At 41.5% G+C, this 15,231-nt stretch overlaps 4 protein-coding genes across 5 annotated transcripts; 2 read left to right on the top strand and 2 right to left on the bottom strand.

The window, feature by feature from the left end:
- Nucleotides 1-6: 6 nt before the first annotated feature.
- Nucleotides 7-1,739, top strand: LOC662653 (short-chain specific acyl-CoA dehydrogenase, mitochondrial). The gene is made up of 7 exons (XM_968737.4): nucleotides 7-112; nucleotides 160-273; nucleotides 327-478; nucleotides 525-786; nucleotides 834-1,124; nucleotides 1,172-1,341; nucleotides 1,387-1,739. The coding sequence occupies exons 2-7, from the start codon at nucleotides 237-239 to the stop codon at nucleotides 1,690-1,692; spliced, it is 1,218 nt and encodes a 405-aa protein (XP_973830.1). The 5' UTR covers nucleotides 7-112; nucleotides 160-236; the 3' UTR covers nucleotides 1,693-1,739.
- On the top strand, nucleotides 1,676-14,787 carry muc (midline uncoordinated). 2 transcript variants are annotated; one of them, XM_064357421.1, is made up of 6 exons: nucleotides 12,454-12,671; nucleotides 12,745-12,866; nucleotides 12,995-13,352; nucleotides 13,403-13,965; nucleotides 14,013-14,312; nucleotides 14,362-14,787. In XM_064357421.1, exons 2-6 carry the CDS (start codon nucleotides 12,748-12,750, stop codon nucleotides 14,489-14,491), a joined length of 1,470 nt encoding a protein of 489 aa, XP_064213491.1. In that variant the 5' UTR covers nucleotides 12,454-12,671; nucleotides 12,745-12,747; the 3' UTR covers nucleotides 14,492-14,787. The 2 variants fall into 2 exon arrangements, with proteins under 2 accessions (XP_064213492.1, XP_064213491.1); XM_064357422.1 differs by lacking the exons at nucleotides 12,454-12,671; nucleotides 12,745-12,866 and adding an exon at nucleotides 1,676-1,762.
- Nucleotides 1,897-4,178, bottom strand: HEX5 (hexamerin 5). The gene is made up of 3 exons (NM_001170733.1): nucleotides 4,091-4,178; nucleotides 3,081-4,045; nucleotides 1,897-3,032 (listed from the first exon to the last, which is right to left on the bottom strand). Exons 1-3 carry the CDS (start codon nucleotides 4,176-4,178, stop codon nucleotides 1,974-1,976), a joined length of 2,112 nt encoding a protein of 703 aa, NP_001164204.1. The 3' UTR covers nucleotides 1,897-1,973.
- Sec6 (Secretory 6) lies at nucleotides 6,139-8,479 on the bottom strand. The gene has a single exon (XM_968678.4). The coding sequence runs from the start codon at nucleotides 8,402-8,404 to the stop codon at nucleotides 6,176-6,178; it is 2,229 nt and encodes a 742-aa protein (XP_973771.1). The 5' UTR covers nucleotides 8,405-8,479; the 3' UTR covers nucleotides 6,139-6,175.
- Nucleotides 14,788-15,231: the final 444 nt, after the last annotated feature.

The following is a 15,231-nucleotide window of genomic DNA, read 5'->3' on the forward strand; positions in this document are numbered from 1 at the left end:
CCGTACCGTAGTAGAATTCTTATTTACATTGATAAACAATGACCTTGCATTTGAATGTTATTTTTCGCCCAGAAAGCGTTTTTTGCATTAATGAAAGTCAAATTACGAGATTGTAGTCAAGTACCACGTTATTAATCTATTACTTTTTGATTCTTTCAGTGATAACCGAATCTAATCACAAGTGATATTATTTACAAGTTTGTTACCACCTGCCTGTAGCCACCTCAACCTTCACCATGTCTTTGCGAAAATTATCGTATTATTTAATCAAAGGTAAATAAATCAAATTGTAGGTTAATTAATCGGTGACCCCCAAACATTTCCAGCGGTCCCAAAACCCCACAGCCGGCATTTCAGCCTGCACAAGCTCTCAGAGGACCACCTTATGATACAGAAAACTTGCAGGGACTTTGCCGAACGCGAGTTAAAACCAATCGCGGCACAGCTAGACCGCGAACATAAATTTCCCGAGAAACAAGTGAGAAAATTTTGGAAAAAAACCCCGATAAATCGTGATTTTTCAGATCAAACAATTGGGAAAATTAGGCTTGTTGGCCGTAAGTGTGTCGAAAGAGTACGGCGGTTCGGGTCAAGACAACTTAGCCTTGGCTGTGGCTGTTGAGGAAATCGCGCGAGGTTGCGGGGGCACGGGCGCAATTGTCTCGATTCACAATTGTCTCTACTCGAATCTGCTCAATCGATTGGGGACAGCGCGGCAAAAGGAGAGATTTTTGCGCCCTTTTATCACTGACTGCGAACTGGGTTGTTTCGCATTGAGCGAACCTGGTTGGTATTTTGGGTAATTTGATCACATTAATTAACGAAGGGTTTAGACGCCGGTAGCGACGTTGGGGCAATGTCCACTACTGCCGTAGCCGATGGCGACTGTTTTGTCCTCAATGGGACCAAATCGTGGGTCACCAGCGGCCCCGTGGGCAAAGCGGCGATTGTTTTTGCCACAGTTGATAAGCAACTGAGGCACAAAGGTATCACCGCTTTTATCGTTCCTTTGCCCTCGGACGGGGTCACTTTGGGCAAGAAAGAGGATAAGTTGGGGATCAGGGCTTCGCCCACGTGTAACCTAATCATGGACAATGTCAGAGTGCCCAAAAGTAACGTTATTGGTACGTAGGTCGCACAAAGCGGCCTAAAAATTAATAGGGGGTTGAAGGTGACGTGGGGGACGGTTTCGTGATAGCCATGGCTCAGTTAGACTTTGCCAGGGTGGGAATAGCGGCCCAGGCTTTGGGCATAGCTCAGGCCGCTCTGGAACTTGCCGTTCACTACGCAAGTCAGCGGAAGTCGTTCGGACAAACAATCAACCAATTCCAGGCCGTTAAAGTAAAGTAAAACGCCCCGAAATCATTTATTAAGTCTAACTTCCAGTTGCGATTGGCGGATATGGCGATTAAATTAGAATCGGCGCGCTTGCTGGTTTGGAGGGCCGCTGTCTTGTGTGACGAGCCCCAGAGGTCGACGAAAGAGTCATCGATGGCCAAACTGGCCGCCAGCGAAGCTGCCACTTTCATCACACATGGGGCTATACAGATTTTGGGCGGCATGGGGTACATTAGCGACATGCCGGCCGAAAGGCACTACCGGGATGCGAGGATTACGGAGATTTATGGGGGGGTTAACGACATTCAACGGCTGTTGATCGGCGATACGATAATCAGGGAGTATCAAATTTAAGGCATTTAAAATTGTGTGGTTATGTGCAAATGGTGGGTGTTCGTTAAGCGTGGTTTCAGTTGATTAATTTGTAAGTAAACCGAGATTTTCTATTTTTCTAATTCTCATTAAGTGTAATACTGCGCCCCTTGTTATTCGTTTGATTTATATAAGGCGGGTTGGTTGTTTTGAAAAAAAAGTGAGGTTATGTCATTCATTTACAAACTTTATTTTTACAAATTAAATTTATTATAATGGCTATAATTAGCGTATTTATCTTGTTTAATATTGGTTACGCGAAATTACGGTTCGTTTTGTGCCTGAGACGAATTCAGGTCGTCGCTACTTTTGTGGTAAATTGTAACGTCCTGGAATTTCGAATTCGGGACTTTGAAGTCGTAGCTCACAATAGTCCGGTCGAAGGGAAACCCGAATGCGTAATTATCGATGTAATTCATTCCGGTGCCAACCCTGTGGAAGTAATAGTCTTGTTGGACCTCCTGGCGCCCGGGGGCTTGATAGGGGTTGATGATCACATAGAATTGGAAAACCTGGCCTTCGCGTTTGCCTTTGGGCAACAAAAGTCGGTTAGGGAACCCGTAGAAAGCCTCACTTGAGTCCAGCTGGAGGCTTTCCGTGTTGTCAAGGGCCCCTAGGATTTTTTTGTACAAGTCTCGGTAACTTGTTTTATCGGGGACGTACCAGTAGAAGTCTCGTGACGTGCGCTCTATCACGTTTTCGCCCGATTGGAGTTTGTACCTGAAGGTGTCCAACTCGACAAAGTTTAGGCGTTTTTCGGTCATTGTTAATTTACGACCGTACTCGTCGTATTTGGGGCCCAGGAAGAGTCTCACGACTGCGTCGTTAACCTTGTCGGAGTTCACGTAGATTTTGAGCGTGAACGGCTTATGGTTGAGTCTTTGTTGGCGCACTTTTACTTTGAAATTGTCCCACTGGAAATTCGGTGGGGTGTAAACGGCGTTAGTCACATCCGAGTCGAAGTAATCAAAGTAGGTGAAAAGTTTATCAACTTCGAATTTCTCGATTTTCACACCCGGGAAATTTAGTTCGTTGTAGGTGTAAGGGGGCAGGTAGATTTTGTATTTGAAAAACTGCATGAGAATTTTTTTGTAAAGCTGGTAGAACGCGGGGTCTCTTAACGCCGTTTCGAAGTGTTCGAGCGCCGAAGGCGCCACTTTGTACTTGTCCAACGGCTGGTACGAGTACCCTAGAAGGTGGCGCCCGTAGATGTCCCAAGGGCCGTAATAACGGGGGTTGACTGAGTCCGGATTTGACTCAATCATGTTTCCCAGCACGTTAATCTGGTCGGAGCTGTACAAGTCGACCAATTTGCCACTTTTCTGGAACATACAGTTCTTAGATTACAACACAACTTGAGAAAGACGTACCGTAAAAGCAAAACCTGCGTCAATAGTGTCGCTGATCCGTCGTTCGAAGTCTTGTACCCGGCTGTAGGAGTAGCCGAAGGCGCTTTTGTAGGTCCAGGATTGGCCAAAATTGGCCCGCGTTTCACTGAGAGGGGCGTAATTCGGCCTGTTGGGAAACGCCAGACCTGTAGGGTACCTCAGTGAGGAGTAGTAGCCGTATTTGAAGGGCTCGTCGTAATTGAAAAACTCAACTTCGCCAAAATCGTTCGACAGTCGCTCCAGGTAGTACCTGGCTAGGAGTTGCTGGTAGAGATAGTAGTACTGTTCCCCCCGCCGGTCATTCTTCAATTTAAACTCGTCCCCGTCCATCCAGAACGGATAATAAATGTTGCAGTAGTAGTAAAACGCATTCAAGCCCACATCTTCCAGAAAATACGAAAGCGACTGCTCCTTGTTCAAATTCAAGTAGTACCCCGAATAGTTGGAATAAATCGTGTAGGTCTTAGCGCCCCCACTGTACGCCTGTTTGTACCTTTGAGCCTTCTCAAGGTCCTCACTATTGTAGAAATAGAACGGATAAATCTCATAAATCGGTGGCAGAACGAACGTAAAAGTATCATCACGGTGGACCAAGGCGGTGGAAAAAGCATACAAGAACAGCCCCTCGTTTACGTTATTCCTCGCCCAGACTGCGGTTTTATACAACGTGTCGAAATCCCTAGCGTAGTAGAACAACTTGAAGAGACTTATAGCCTGCAGGCGGTGCTCGTAGTAAAAAATCGAGAAAATCTCGCCCCGCGGGAGCAACCCCAACTTGTAGTACGACACGAACTGCTTAACAGCAGTGGAGTTGACGTACGCGTCCACATTTGCTTCGATTGCGTAGCTTTTGGCGATTTTTTGCCGATTTTCGTCGAAGTCGAGCTGGTTTACATTGCGGTAAAGGTCCAAAAGGTCGCGCTGGCGTTCGAGGAAGAGCTTGTCGGCTGAAAATAACTTGATTTCTCTGGCAGATTGAAATGGCAACTTACAAACTTTGAATTTGCGCTGACCGACTCCGTATTCTTGCAAGGATGAAATGCTGCCGCAAAGGCACAGGAAGATGACTACAATCTTCATCGCGGATGAAGACTGATTCAGACTCGGCGTTTTATATCAATCAATGAACTTGCATTTAACCTTTGCATTATCATGTTTACTAACATTATTCTAAGTTTGGTGGGTTTATTGACTGTAGTTTTAGAAAAAAGAGTGAGTACAATAGAGGAAATGGCGTGATAGGGAGCTATTATTATACGGAATTATCTCCTAATAGTGTGTTTTCGTTTTTCTAAATTCGAGCAACGTTCTGTTATGTAAGTTTTTTTGACTAGAGAATTGATAGGAGAAGGTTAAAATTTTTTTTTAAATCTTCAATTTTTTTGCTCAAATTTCTGAGTAATAAAAACACTTACCTTCAAAGAGATGAAAAAAAAATTTTTTTTAAACGCACTCCAGCAAATTTTTACGGACTTCTGTATGTCTTAATAACCCACTAAAGTTGTTAAAAGTCCACAAAAAGTCCAAATGTTCGATTTTTTGATGTTTGATTTTTTCAATTTTCGTCGCAGTTTTTGTCGGTTTTGGGTACCCGGAACATTTCTCGAGCAATAGCTCCGGAACTATTAGAGATAACCCTATGAAGTGTATTATCGTTGGAAAGCTCTTTAAATTATCTATTTTTTTCAAAAAAGATTATTGTTCTCCGACTAATAGTTTTCGAGGAAATTGCTGATAAATACAAAAATTGGTAAAATTTTAAAAAATTCATAACTAAAAAACTATTGGGAATTTGGCAATTTTTTCGATGCCAATCGATTCCCCGGATCATTTTGCATGGGTATGGATCAAAACAGTTCCATTTTTTGAAATAGTTTAGCCGTAAATGAGAAAATAAAAAAAAAGTTAACACCCCCCCCCCTTAAAATCGGTCAATTTTTAAAGTGTCTCAAAATCAAATGAAACCTATTCTATCTTATAGATTTTGATGTGCTCTTTACAATGGAACAAACCGTTTTTTTCTAGCTCTTTTAGTTTGGCCGTAATCGGCGTTTGAAAATTGAAATTTTTTTTGTGAGATATCGCCTTGAGTCCTATGTCATTTTGTAGAGTTTTTTATTCCGGTTGTCCTCCATTTTTTCGTTTCTCGATAACTCTAATAGTTTCGCCACAATTGGCGGTTGAAAATTGAAAAAAAGTGAAAATGGAAACCTTTTTTTGCGTTTTTCTCGGAAACTGTAAGACTTAGAGCAACGAACAAAAAACCATCTGATAGCGCTTAATTTTATCTATTTTTTCAACCAAACCCGGAGCCGCTCCGGGCAATGGTTCCGGCTACAGAGGCGATCAAAGTTTTGCAATTAAAAAAATTCATAAAATAAAAACTAAAAGTCGTAGAGCATTGCGGTTTGTTCCATTGAATTCTACGGCTCATTTTCTCTATTATACCAACTTTTCATGAGATTTAAAATTTTCAATTTTTTTGCTCAAATTTCTGAGTAATAAATACACTTAGTACCTTCAAAGAGATGAAAAAAAAATTTTTTTTTAAACGCACTCCAGCAAATTTTTACGGACTTCTATATGTCTTAACAACCCACTAAAGTTGTTAAAAGTCCACAAAAGTCCATATGTTCAATTTTTTGATGTTTGATTTTTTCAATTTTCGTCGCAGTTTTTGTCGATTTTGGGTACCCGGAACATTTGTCGAGCAATAGCTCCGGAACTATCAGAGATAACCCCATGAAGTGTATTATCGTTGGAAAGCTCTTTGAATTATCTATTTTTTTCAAAAAAGATTATTGTTCTCCGACTAATAGTTTTCGAGCAAATTGCTGATAAATGCAAAAATTAGTAAAATTTTAAAAAATTCATAACTAAAAAACTATTGGGAATTTGGCAATTCTCTCGATGCCAATCGATTCCCCGGATCGTTTTGCATTGGTATGGATCAAAACAGTTCCACTTTTTGGAATAGTTTAGCCGTAAATGAGAAAAAAAAAAGTTAACCCCCCCTTAAAATCAGTCAATTTTTAAAGTGTCTCAAAATCAAATGAAACCTATTCTATCTTATAGATTTAATTGTTGAATACGTTGAGATTAACAAGTTTGGGGAACACCAGCGTCCGGAACACGCTGCTCTGGTGCGTGGCCTTAACTTTGGGCAAATGCGCGACTTTATCGCGGATGTCCGACCTGGCAAGGTCACCCCTCAGACTCAACAGTCGCAATAAATGATCTTCGGTGATATCGGGATACTTTTCAACAATCCGATGTAGCTCAAAGGATAGCATATCATCGTCGCTCTTCAATACTTCCGTTAACAAAATAACGCTCTCAAACGGGTCATCGCCTTCTAAACTGCACAGTGTGTCTAGTAACTTTCCCAACTGATTGGCCTCCTTGACGATCTTTCCGCTGGCTTGCACGCTCTCTTCATACGTCTTAAAAGTGCCTTTTTTGGACAATAGCGCGGTTAAGTAGCGTTTGGAGACCAAAGCGCGGGCCTGGTGCACAATAAACTTGTAGTTGGGTTCGCTGAGGCGATTGTAGTCTTGGAAGTAGTCGTCGAGAGTCGCACAAATCGTGTCGACGGGGTGCGAAGTCCCCAGCCAGCGCGGGGTGAACAATTCGTCAAAGTGTTTGTCCAAGTCCAGGAACAACTCCTCGAGTAAGAAATCGCCGGAGTCGTTGCGCAACTGGATGAAAGTCGTCCGCAAGCGGTTGAAATGATCGCCGAGAGTTGGCGGCGACGTGGGGGCCCAGTACTGCTTCTCCAACTGTGACCCCAAATCGGCCAGTTGGAGGCAGTTGTTGACGATCATGATCATGTACTGGGTGAAGTACGGGACTTGCTTGCGGTCCTCGAAGTATTTGTTTTTGAACTCGACGATTGCTCTCCGGTACATGTCCCCGAAATTGATGACTTGCTCTATGCTCAAGATGAGGACTTTGCACGTCATTTCGTCGCTTATCGTCTTGCAGACTTGTAAGTTCTGGTCGATCATTTGGAAGATGATAATGGGGGCTGCCGTGCGGGTGTAGTTCTCCGAGTTGGGTTCGATGTTCGAGCGCCACTCTTTCTCCTCTGAGTTTAGGGTGTTTCGCATCCATTCCCCGTAGTTTGTCTCAATGTTGCGCAAATACTCGGCCTCGAGGGTCTCCATCACGGGCTGGGGGAGCAAAGGCTCCAGGTGTTTGGTGTATTCGACCAAGTCCGGGTGGCCCAGTAGCTCAACCCCTTGGTAGGTTTTACTGACCCATGAGAGGATGGTCACGTATTCGTTGCCTTCGATTCCGTTCTGAATCACTTCTTGTAAGTGGCGGGACAGGCAGTGGTGGTACATCTGTATGTACTTGTCGATGATCCCGTACCTGGGCGGGAAACACGGGACACACAGTGTTTTAACAACTCGCAAGTCCTCCAAAATGAGCTGCCGCGTCAATTCCAAGTAACGAATGAGCCAGTGTTTGTTGTCATCGCGTTCGTCGACTTGCGTGCCTTCAATTCTAGTAGCGACTGACTTTTCCAACACTTCGAACGCCATTTGTTTCCATTTTTTGGGCCGCCCTGGGGGCAAGAACCCGGTCTGTTTTTCCTGTTTAAGTGCCTCTTGGTCGGTTTTCTCCTCCCGTTCAATTATCCGGAGAGCTGTGACAATCACAGTAGGTTCCTTCCGCACCGTGTTGAGCGTACGCGACAAAATCAGCCTCAACTGTTTCTCCAATAAATTGGACAAAGTCTCAACGTCGGCAAAGTACGCTTTAAGCATGGATTTATCATGCGGTGACTGGTTTGGCAACTTATGCAACTCGTACAGTAAATCATCGCGGGACATTTCCAAATCCCTCAGACACTGATGGGTGTGGAGCAATTTCCCTTCGTTAATCCACTGTTTGGTCTTCTCCACACTTTCGGGGACCGTGAAGATGTGCTTCAAGTTCTCGCGCGCGGTCACGTACTGCGAATGCCGCATGTTTTCGTCCCGGACTTGGCTCAGCTTGGCGCACAAGTCGGGGACTTCGTTGAAGAGAGTGAACATTTTTTTGATGCTTGAGTCGATCTCGCGGACGTCTTCGAGACAACAGTGCAGTTGGTTGAGTCCGACGCGGACTCCGTCGAGTTGTTGCTGCATCGCGGACTTGAGGAGCGCCTCCACGGAGTTTTTCTTGCGGGTGAGGCGGCGCTTCAAGTGGTCGACTTTTTCCAACTGGCCTGGACGTTGGAACATGTTCACCACGTGCGCCCGGGCCGAGTCTTTGGCCGCCGCCTCCAATTCGCGCATATTTGACTTTGTTGTGGTCATTTTTGGGGGTGTTTTGACCTAACCTAAACTGTCAGTTTGACGTTTGGGTGAGACAGTTGACTTTACACTCAATTGACAGCGTTCTCGTCAATGTCGGTTAGGATCGCACCAAAACTTACAGTCGACCAGACAACTGCTGCGCGCATGGAGCTAGTACCATTTCCCCTTCTACCATTTTCGTTTTCTACAGCCAAGTTCACACCAGGAAAATTATCGTTCGTTATGATCCTACAGAAATAAAGAAAATTGCGGAATATAAAGGGGGTGAAAAAAATAAAGATAATAACATAAGTTTAGTTGAGACATTTTTGTAACGAGACTATATTTTTGACGATATCTTTCGAACGGTTAGCCGTAGCGGTTTGTTCCATTGGATTCAGCTGCTCATTTTCTATATTATACCAACTTTTCATGAGATTTTTATGGACTTCTACATGTCTTAACAACCCACAAAAGTTGTTAAAAGTCCACAAAAAGTCCATATGTTCAATTTTTTGATGTTTGAGTTTTTCAATTTTCGTCGCAGTTTTTGTCGGTTTTGGGTACCCGGAACATTTCTCGAGCAATAGCTCCGGAACTATTAGAGATAACCCCATGAAGTGTATTATCGTTGGAAAGCTCTTTATATTATTTATTTTTTTCAAAAAAGATTATTGTTCTCCGACTAATAGTTTTCGAGGAAATTGCTGATAAATGCAAAAATTGGTAAAATTTTAAAAAATTCATAACTAAACCACTATTGGGAATTTGGCAATTTTCTCGATGCCAATCGATTCCCCGGATCATTTTGCATAGGTATGGATCAAAACAGTTCCACTTTTTACAATAGTTTAGCCGTAAATAAAAAAATTAAAAAAATTAAAAAAAAGTTAACACCCCCCCCTTAAAATCGGTCAATTTTTAAAGTGTCTCAAAATCAAATGAAACCTATTCTATCTTATAGATTTTGATGTGCTCTTTACGATGGAACAAACCGTTTTTCTCTAGCTCTTTTAGTTTGGCCGTAATCGGCGTTTGAAAATTGAAAATTTTTTTGCGAGATATCGCCTTGAGTCCGATGCCATTTTCTAGAGTTTTTTATTCCGGTTGTCCTCCATTTTTCCGTTTCTCGATAACTCTAATAGTTTCGTCACAATTGGCGGTTGAAAATTGAAAAAAAGTGAAAATGGAAACCTTTTTTTGCGTTTTTCTCAGAAACTGTAAGACTTAGAGCAACAAACAAAAAACCATCTGATAGCGCTTAATTTTGTCTATTTTTTCGACCAAACCCGGAGCCGCTCCGGGCAACGGTTCCGGCTACAGAAGCGATCAAAGTTTTTCACTAAAAAAATTCATAAAAAAAAAACTAAAAGTCGTAGAGCATTGCGGTTGGTTCCATTGAATTCTACGGCTCATTTTACATATTATATCAATTTTTCACAAGAATAAAAAATTTAAAATTTTTTGCCTAAATTTAGGGTATCCATTTGTCATATTGAAAAATTTTTTTCATTAAAAAAATTCATAAAAAAAAAAACTAAAAGTCGTAGAGCAGTGCGGTTTATTCCATTGAATTCTACGGCTCATTTTACATATTATATCAATTTTTCACAAGAATTAAAAATTTAAAATTTTTTGCCTAAATTTAGGGTAGCCATTTGTCATAGTGAAAAATTTTTTTCAATAAAAAAATTCATAACTCGAAAACTAAAAGTCGTAGAGCAGTGCGGTTTGGTCCATTGGATTCAGCGGCTCATTTTACATATTATATCAGTTTTTCACGCAATTTAAAATTTTCAATTTTTTTGCTCAAATTTCCTGAGTAATACAAGACTCACCTTCAAAGAGGTGAAACAAAATTTTTTTTTAACTAACTCCTGAAAATTTTTATGGACTTCTACATGTCTTAACAACCCACAAAAGCTGTTAAAAGTCCACAAAAAGTCCATATGTTCAATTTTTTGATGTTTGATTTTTTCAATTTTCGTCGCAGTTTTTGTCGGTTTTGGGTACCCGGAACATTTCTCGAGCAATAGCTCCGGAACTATTAGAGATAACCCCATGAAGTGTATTATCGTTGGAAAGCTCTTTAAATTATCTATTTTTTTCAAAAAAGATTATTGTTCTCCGACTAATAGTTTTCGAGGAAATTGCTGATAAATGCAAAAATTGGTAAAATTTTAAAAAATTTATAACTAAAAAACTATTGGGAATTTGGCAATTTTTTTGATGCCAATCGATTCCCCGGATCATTTTGCAGGGGTATGGATTAAAACAGTTCCATTTTTTGGAATAGTTTAGCCGTAAATGAGAAATTAAAAAAAATAAAAAAAAAGTTAACACCCCCCCTTAAAATCGGTCAATTTTTAAAGTGTCTCAAAATCAAATGAAACCTATTCTATCTTATAGATTTTGATGTGCTCTTTACGATGGAACAAACCGTTTTTCTCTAGCTCTTTTAGTTTGGCCGTAATCGGCGTTTGAAAATTGAAATTTTTTTTACGAGATATCGCCTTGAGTTCGATGTCATTTTCTAGAGTTTTTTATTCCAGTTGTCTTCCATTTTTCCGTTTCTCGATAACTCTAATAGTTTCGCCATAATTGGCGGTTGAAAATTGAAAAAAAGTGAAAATGGAAACCTTTTTTTGCGTTTTTCTCAGAAACTGTAAGACTTAAAGCAACAAACAAAAAACCATCTGATAGCGCTTAATTTTGTCTTTTTTTTCGACCAAACCCGGAGCCGCTCCGGGCAACGGTTTCGGCTACAGAAACGATCAAAGTTTTTCACTAAAAAAATTCATTAAAAAAAAACTAAAAGTCGTAGAGCATTGCGGTTTGTTCCATTGAATTCTACGGCTCATTTTACATATTATATCAATTTTTCACAAGAATAAAAAATTTAAAATTTTTTGCCTAAATTTAGGGTATCCATTTGTCATAGTGAAAAATTTTTTTCATTAAAAAAATTCATAAAAAAAAAACTAAAAGTCGTAGAGCAGTGCGGTTTGTTCCATTGAATTCTACGGCTCATTTTACATATTATATCAATTTTTTACAAGAATTAAAAATTTAAAATTTTTTGCCTAAATTTAGGCTAGCCATTTGTCATAGTGAAAAATTTTTTTCAATAAAAAAATTCATAACTCGAAAACTAAAAGTCGTAGAGCAGTGCGGTTTGTCCCATTGGATTCAGCGGCTTTTTTTCTTTATTAAACTAATTTTTCACGCAATTTAAAATTTTCAATTTTTTTGCTCAAATTTCCTGAGTAATACAAGACTCACCTTCAAAGAGGTGAAAAAAATTTTTTTTTTTTAACTAACTCCAGAAAATTTTTATGGACTTCTACATGTCTTAACAACCCACAAAAGCTGTTAAAAGTCCACAAAAAGTCCATATGTTCAATTTTTTGATGTTTGAGTTTTTCAATTTTCGTCGCAGTTTTTGTCGGTTTTGGGTACCCGGAACATTTCTCGAGCAATAGCTCCGGAACTATTAGAGATAACCCCATGAAGTGTATTATCGTTGGAAAGCTCTTTAAATTATCTATTTTTTTCAAAAAAGATTATTGTTCTTCGACTAATAGTTTTCGAGGAAATTGCTGATAAATGCAAAAATTGGTAAAATTTAAAAAAATTCATAACTAAAAAACTATTGGGAATTTGGTAATTTTTTTGATGCCAATCGATTCCCCGGATCATTTTGCATGGGTATGGATTAAAACAGTTCCACTTTTTGGAATGCAGAAATTAAATGCTGTTAAGTTTTAATTTGTAATAGAAACACATTAGAATGGTCAGGAGATGTTTTACAAATGTGATATGCAGGTCAGCGTAACAGCTTATTGATGTTTTTCTAATGATTTATTTTGATAATTTTCCTGGTGTGAACTTGGCTGTAGAAAGCTAGCTCCATGCGCGGAGCGATTGTCTGGTCGACTGTAATTTTCATTGTGTCAGCACCATTTCTGTTGCTATCTTCACCAACATTGACGCTGTCAATTGGATATAAAGTCAACTGTGGTATTGTTGGTTGCCTGGCTTGTAATAATTCTTTGACTGGAATTCATTCAAATCTTGGGAATTTTATCAGCCGTGACGATTGTGTGATAAATGACGATCCGTTATATCATTACTTGTGTCATAACGTGATTTTTTGTTTGATTTACCGGTTGATAAGACTTGACGTTGTCGATTCACGGCGGCGCCGTCAAAAACGTGATCAGCACGTCACAGTCACAGATTTTCGACGTGAAAGTCTTTTAAATGACCTAGACGAGACAAAACCAGAGTAAGTCGCCCTCTACTCTCAGGAGAACACGAAAATCAATTGATATTATCACGTTTTTAATTTATTATAACAGAAGATGTTGCGCACGTTTGTTGTACGAAGTGAGTTAGCGAAAGGCGCTCTCAGAAAAGTTGTCCGGTCGAATATTGTCAGAACTCTGACTGTAGAATGCACAAAAAGGCGGAATAACCACAGGTAAGGAGATACCTTGATTGCGACAAAATTTTTACATAATCAGATTAATCTATTTTTATTAAACGAGTTTACATAATCATAACCTCACTTCGTCGGCCCCATCACATGTAACGTTGTGCAAATCGCAGATCGCTTCTCCTGAGAGAAAACAGGGCGCTGCAATGGCACGGCCCTTCGGTGAACCCCCTCCGGCGTTACGCAACCGAATACCCCCCTCACACCAAAGTCCTCCTCCCGGCCCTGTCCCCGACCATGGAGCTGGGGACCATCGTCAGCTGGGACAAGAAGGAGGGCGACCGCTTGAACGAAGGCGACCTCTTGGCCGAAATCGAGACTGACAAAGCCACCATGGGCTTCGAGACCCCCGAGGAGGGCTACCTTGCGAAAATCCTCGTCCCGGCGGGCACCAAAGACGTCCCCATCGGCAAACTAGTCTGTATTATTGTGGAAAATGAGGCCGACGTGGCCGCGTTCAAAGACTTCAAGGTCAGTCGATTTTCCAAATATTTGACCACTTTGTTTACCAATGATAACAGGACGATGGCGCCGCCGCCGCGCCCCCCAAGCCAGCGGCGACCCCGGCGCCGGAGGCCCCCGCCGCCGCGCCGACGCCGCCCCCGGTGCCCGCCTCCCCCGTGCCACCGCCCGCGGCAAGCGACCGTGTCTACGTCAGTCCAATGGCCAAGCGATTAGCCGAGCAACGCAACATCCGGTTGCAGGGCAAGGGGACGGGGCTGTTTGGGTCCGTCACCTCGGCCGACCTCGAGGGGATGGCGGCCGGGGCGCCGGCGGCGGCGCCGCCGCCCCCAGGTTCAGATAATGTTCCCAGTGGGGCCCCCTATGTTGATATCCCCGTGTCGGGGATGCGCAGCACCATCGCCAAGCGGTTGGTGCAGTCCAAGCAAAACGTTCCGCACTATTATCTCACCATTGAGTGCAATGTTGATAAGTTGTTGAAGTTGAGGAGTCGGTTTAATAAGAAGTTTGAAAAGGAGGGGGTGAAGTTGAGTGTGAATGATTTTATTATTAAGGCGGTGGCGCTGGCTTGTAAGAAGGTGCCGGAGGCGAACTCGGCCTGGATGGACTCTGTTATAAGACAGTGAGTTTTTCGTTTTGTTGGTGGAAAAATTGGGTAAGTGTTTGTAGATACTCTTCAGTGGACGTGAGTGTGGCTGTGTCCACTGACCGTGGCCTGATCACCCCCATAGTCTTTGGAGCAGACGGGAAGGGTGTCCTTGATATCAATAAAATAGTTAAGTCGTTGGCGGCGAAAGCGCGCGACGGGAAGCTCCAGCCGCAGGAGTACCAAGGGGGCACTATAAGTGTCTCAAATTTGGGAATGTTTGGAGTTGATCAATTCTGTGCCATTATAAACCCGCCACAAAGCTGTATTTTAGCAGTTGGTACCACTGCCAAGCGATTAGTGCCCGACGAGTCGGAGAAAGGGTGAGAAGCTGGGGATTGAGACGTTTCAAGTGTTTATATTTGTTTTCAGATTTAAGGAATCCCAGTTCATATCGGTGACGTTGAGCAGCGATCACAGAGTCGTTGACGGGGCTGTCGGGGCGCAGTGGTTGAAGTGGTTGCGCCAGTTCTTAGAAGACCCAGAGTCGATGATTCTTTAAATTATTGAAATATTTGTTAAATTTGTCATTTTCATCATACATTTTCGTGCCGTTTTTCCGAGGTGGACGAGGTGTTGCCTGCTGGTGTAGAGAAGAAATCTTCCATCTGTATATTTTTGCATTTACGATAAGTTTTATAGCGGATCTTGCACCACAGGTCTAGTTCGAGGGGCTGGTAATCATCCACATTGTGTTATCACGAACACTTTCATTGCTGATGTTTATATAAAAAGTTGTAATTTTTGTTGAGCAAGTGTATTTATGTATTTAAGTATAAATAAACTAATTGTACATAGGATTGTTTTATTAATATTCCTGAAATAAATCCCAACAAAAAATACACAAACAATAAGCCATGCTGGTTGGTGTCGAACTCCAAGAAAAGACTTTTTTAATTAAAAAAGCCGCTAAAAATTGCTAATTTTGAAAAAGGACTTCGGACCAGGATCACATGAACGCAAAGAGGTAAAAAATGTAAAGACCTCCTTGCGTTCCTATGATCCTAATACACATTCGATTTTAAATTTTTGCAAAATTTTTAAACGTACTTCGGACCAGGATCACAGAAATGGGAAGAGGTCAAAAATATAAAGACCTCCTCGCGTTCCTGTGATCCTAATACACATTTTTATTTTAAATTTTTGCAAAATTTTTAAACGGACTTCGGACCAGGATCACAGGAACGCAAAGAGGTAAAAAATGTAAAGACCTCCTTGCGTTCATATGATCCTAATTCATAT

Source organism: Tribolium castaneum, chromosome 6 (genome assembly GCF_031307605.1).
Source record: "Tribolium castaneum strain GA2 chromosome 6, icTriCast1.1, whole genome shotgun sequence".
NCBI classification, from domain to species: Eukaryota; Metazoa; Arthropoda; class Insecta; order Coleoptera; family Tenebrionidae; genus Tribolium; species Tribolium castaneum.

What these genes read in the sequence shown, in the direction of transcription:
- muc (XM_064357421.1), top strand. Translation starts at nt 12,748, where the DNA reads ATGTTGCGCACGTTTGTTGTACGAAGTGAGTTAGCGAAAGGCGCTCTC. An exon ending in ATGGACTCTGTTATAAGACA is followed by an intron (nt 13,966 to 14,012) that starts GTGAGTTTTTCG and finishes AAGTGTTTGTAG; the next exon opens with ATACTCTTCAGTGGACGTGA. An exon ending in CCCGACGAGTCGGAGAAAGG is followed by an intron (nt 14,313 to 14,361) that starts GTGAGAAGCTGG and finishes ATTTGTTTTCAG; the next exon opens with ATTTAAGGAATCCCAGTTCA.
- HEX5 (NM_001170733.1), bottom strand. Translation starts at nt 4,178, where the DNA reads ATGAAGATTGTAGTCATCTTCCTGTGCCTTTGCGGCAGCATTTCATCC. An exon ending in TCAGCGCAAATTCAAAGTTT is followed by an intron (nt 4,046 to 4,090) that starts GTAAGTTGCCAT and finishes AGTTATTTTCAG; the next exon opens with CCGACAAGCTCTTCCTCGAA. An exon ending in ACGCAGGTTTTGCTTTTACG is followed by an intron (nt 3,033 to 3,080) that starts GTACGTCTTTCT and finishes TGTATGTTCCAG; the next exon opens with AAAAGTGGCAAATTGGTCGA.
- Sec6 (XM_968678.4), bottom strand. Translation starts at nt 8,404, where the DNA reads ATGACCACAACAAAGTCAAATATGCGCGAATTGGAGGCGGCGGCCAAA.
- LOC662653 (XM_968737.4), top strand. Translation starts at nt 237, where the DNA reads ATGTCTTTGCGAAAATTATCGTATTATTTAATCAAAG. An exon ending in ATCGTATTATTTAATCAAAG is followed by an intron (nt 274 to 326) that starts GTAAATAAATCA and finishes AAACATTTCCAG; the next exon opens with CGGTCCCAAAACCCCACAGC. An exon ending in TTTCGCATTGAGCGAACCTG is followed by an intron (nt 787 to 833) that starts GTTGGTATTTTG and finishes CGAAGGGTTTAG; the next exon opens with ACGCCGGTAGCGACGTTGGG.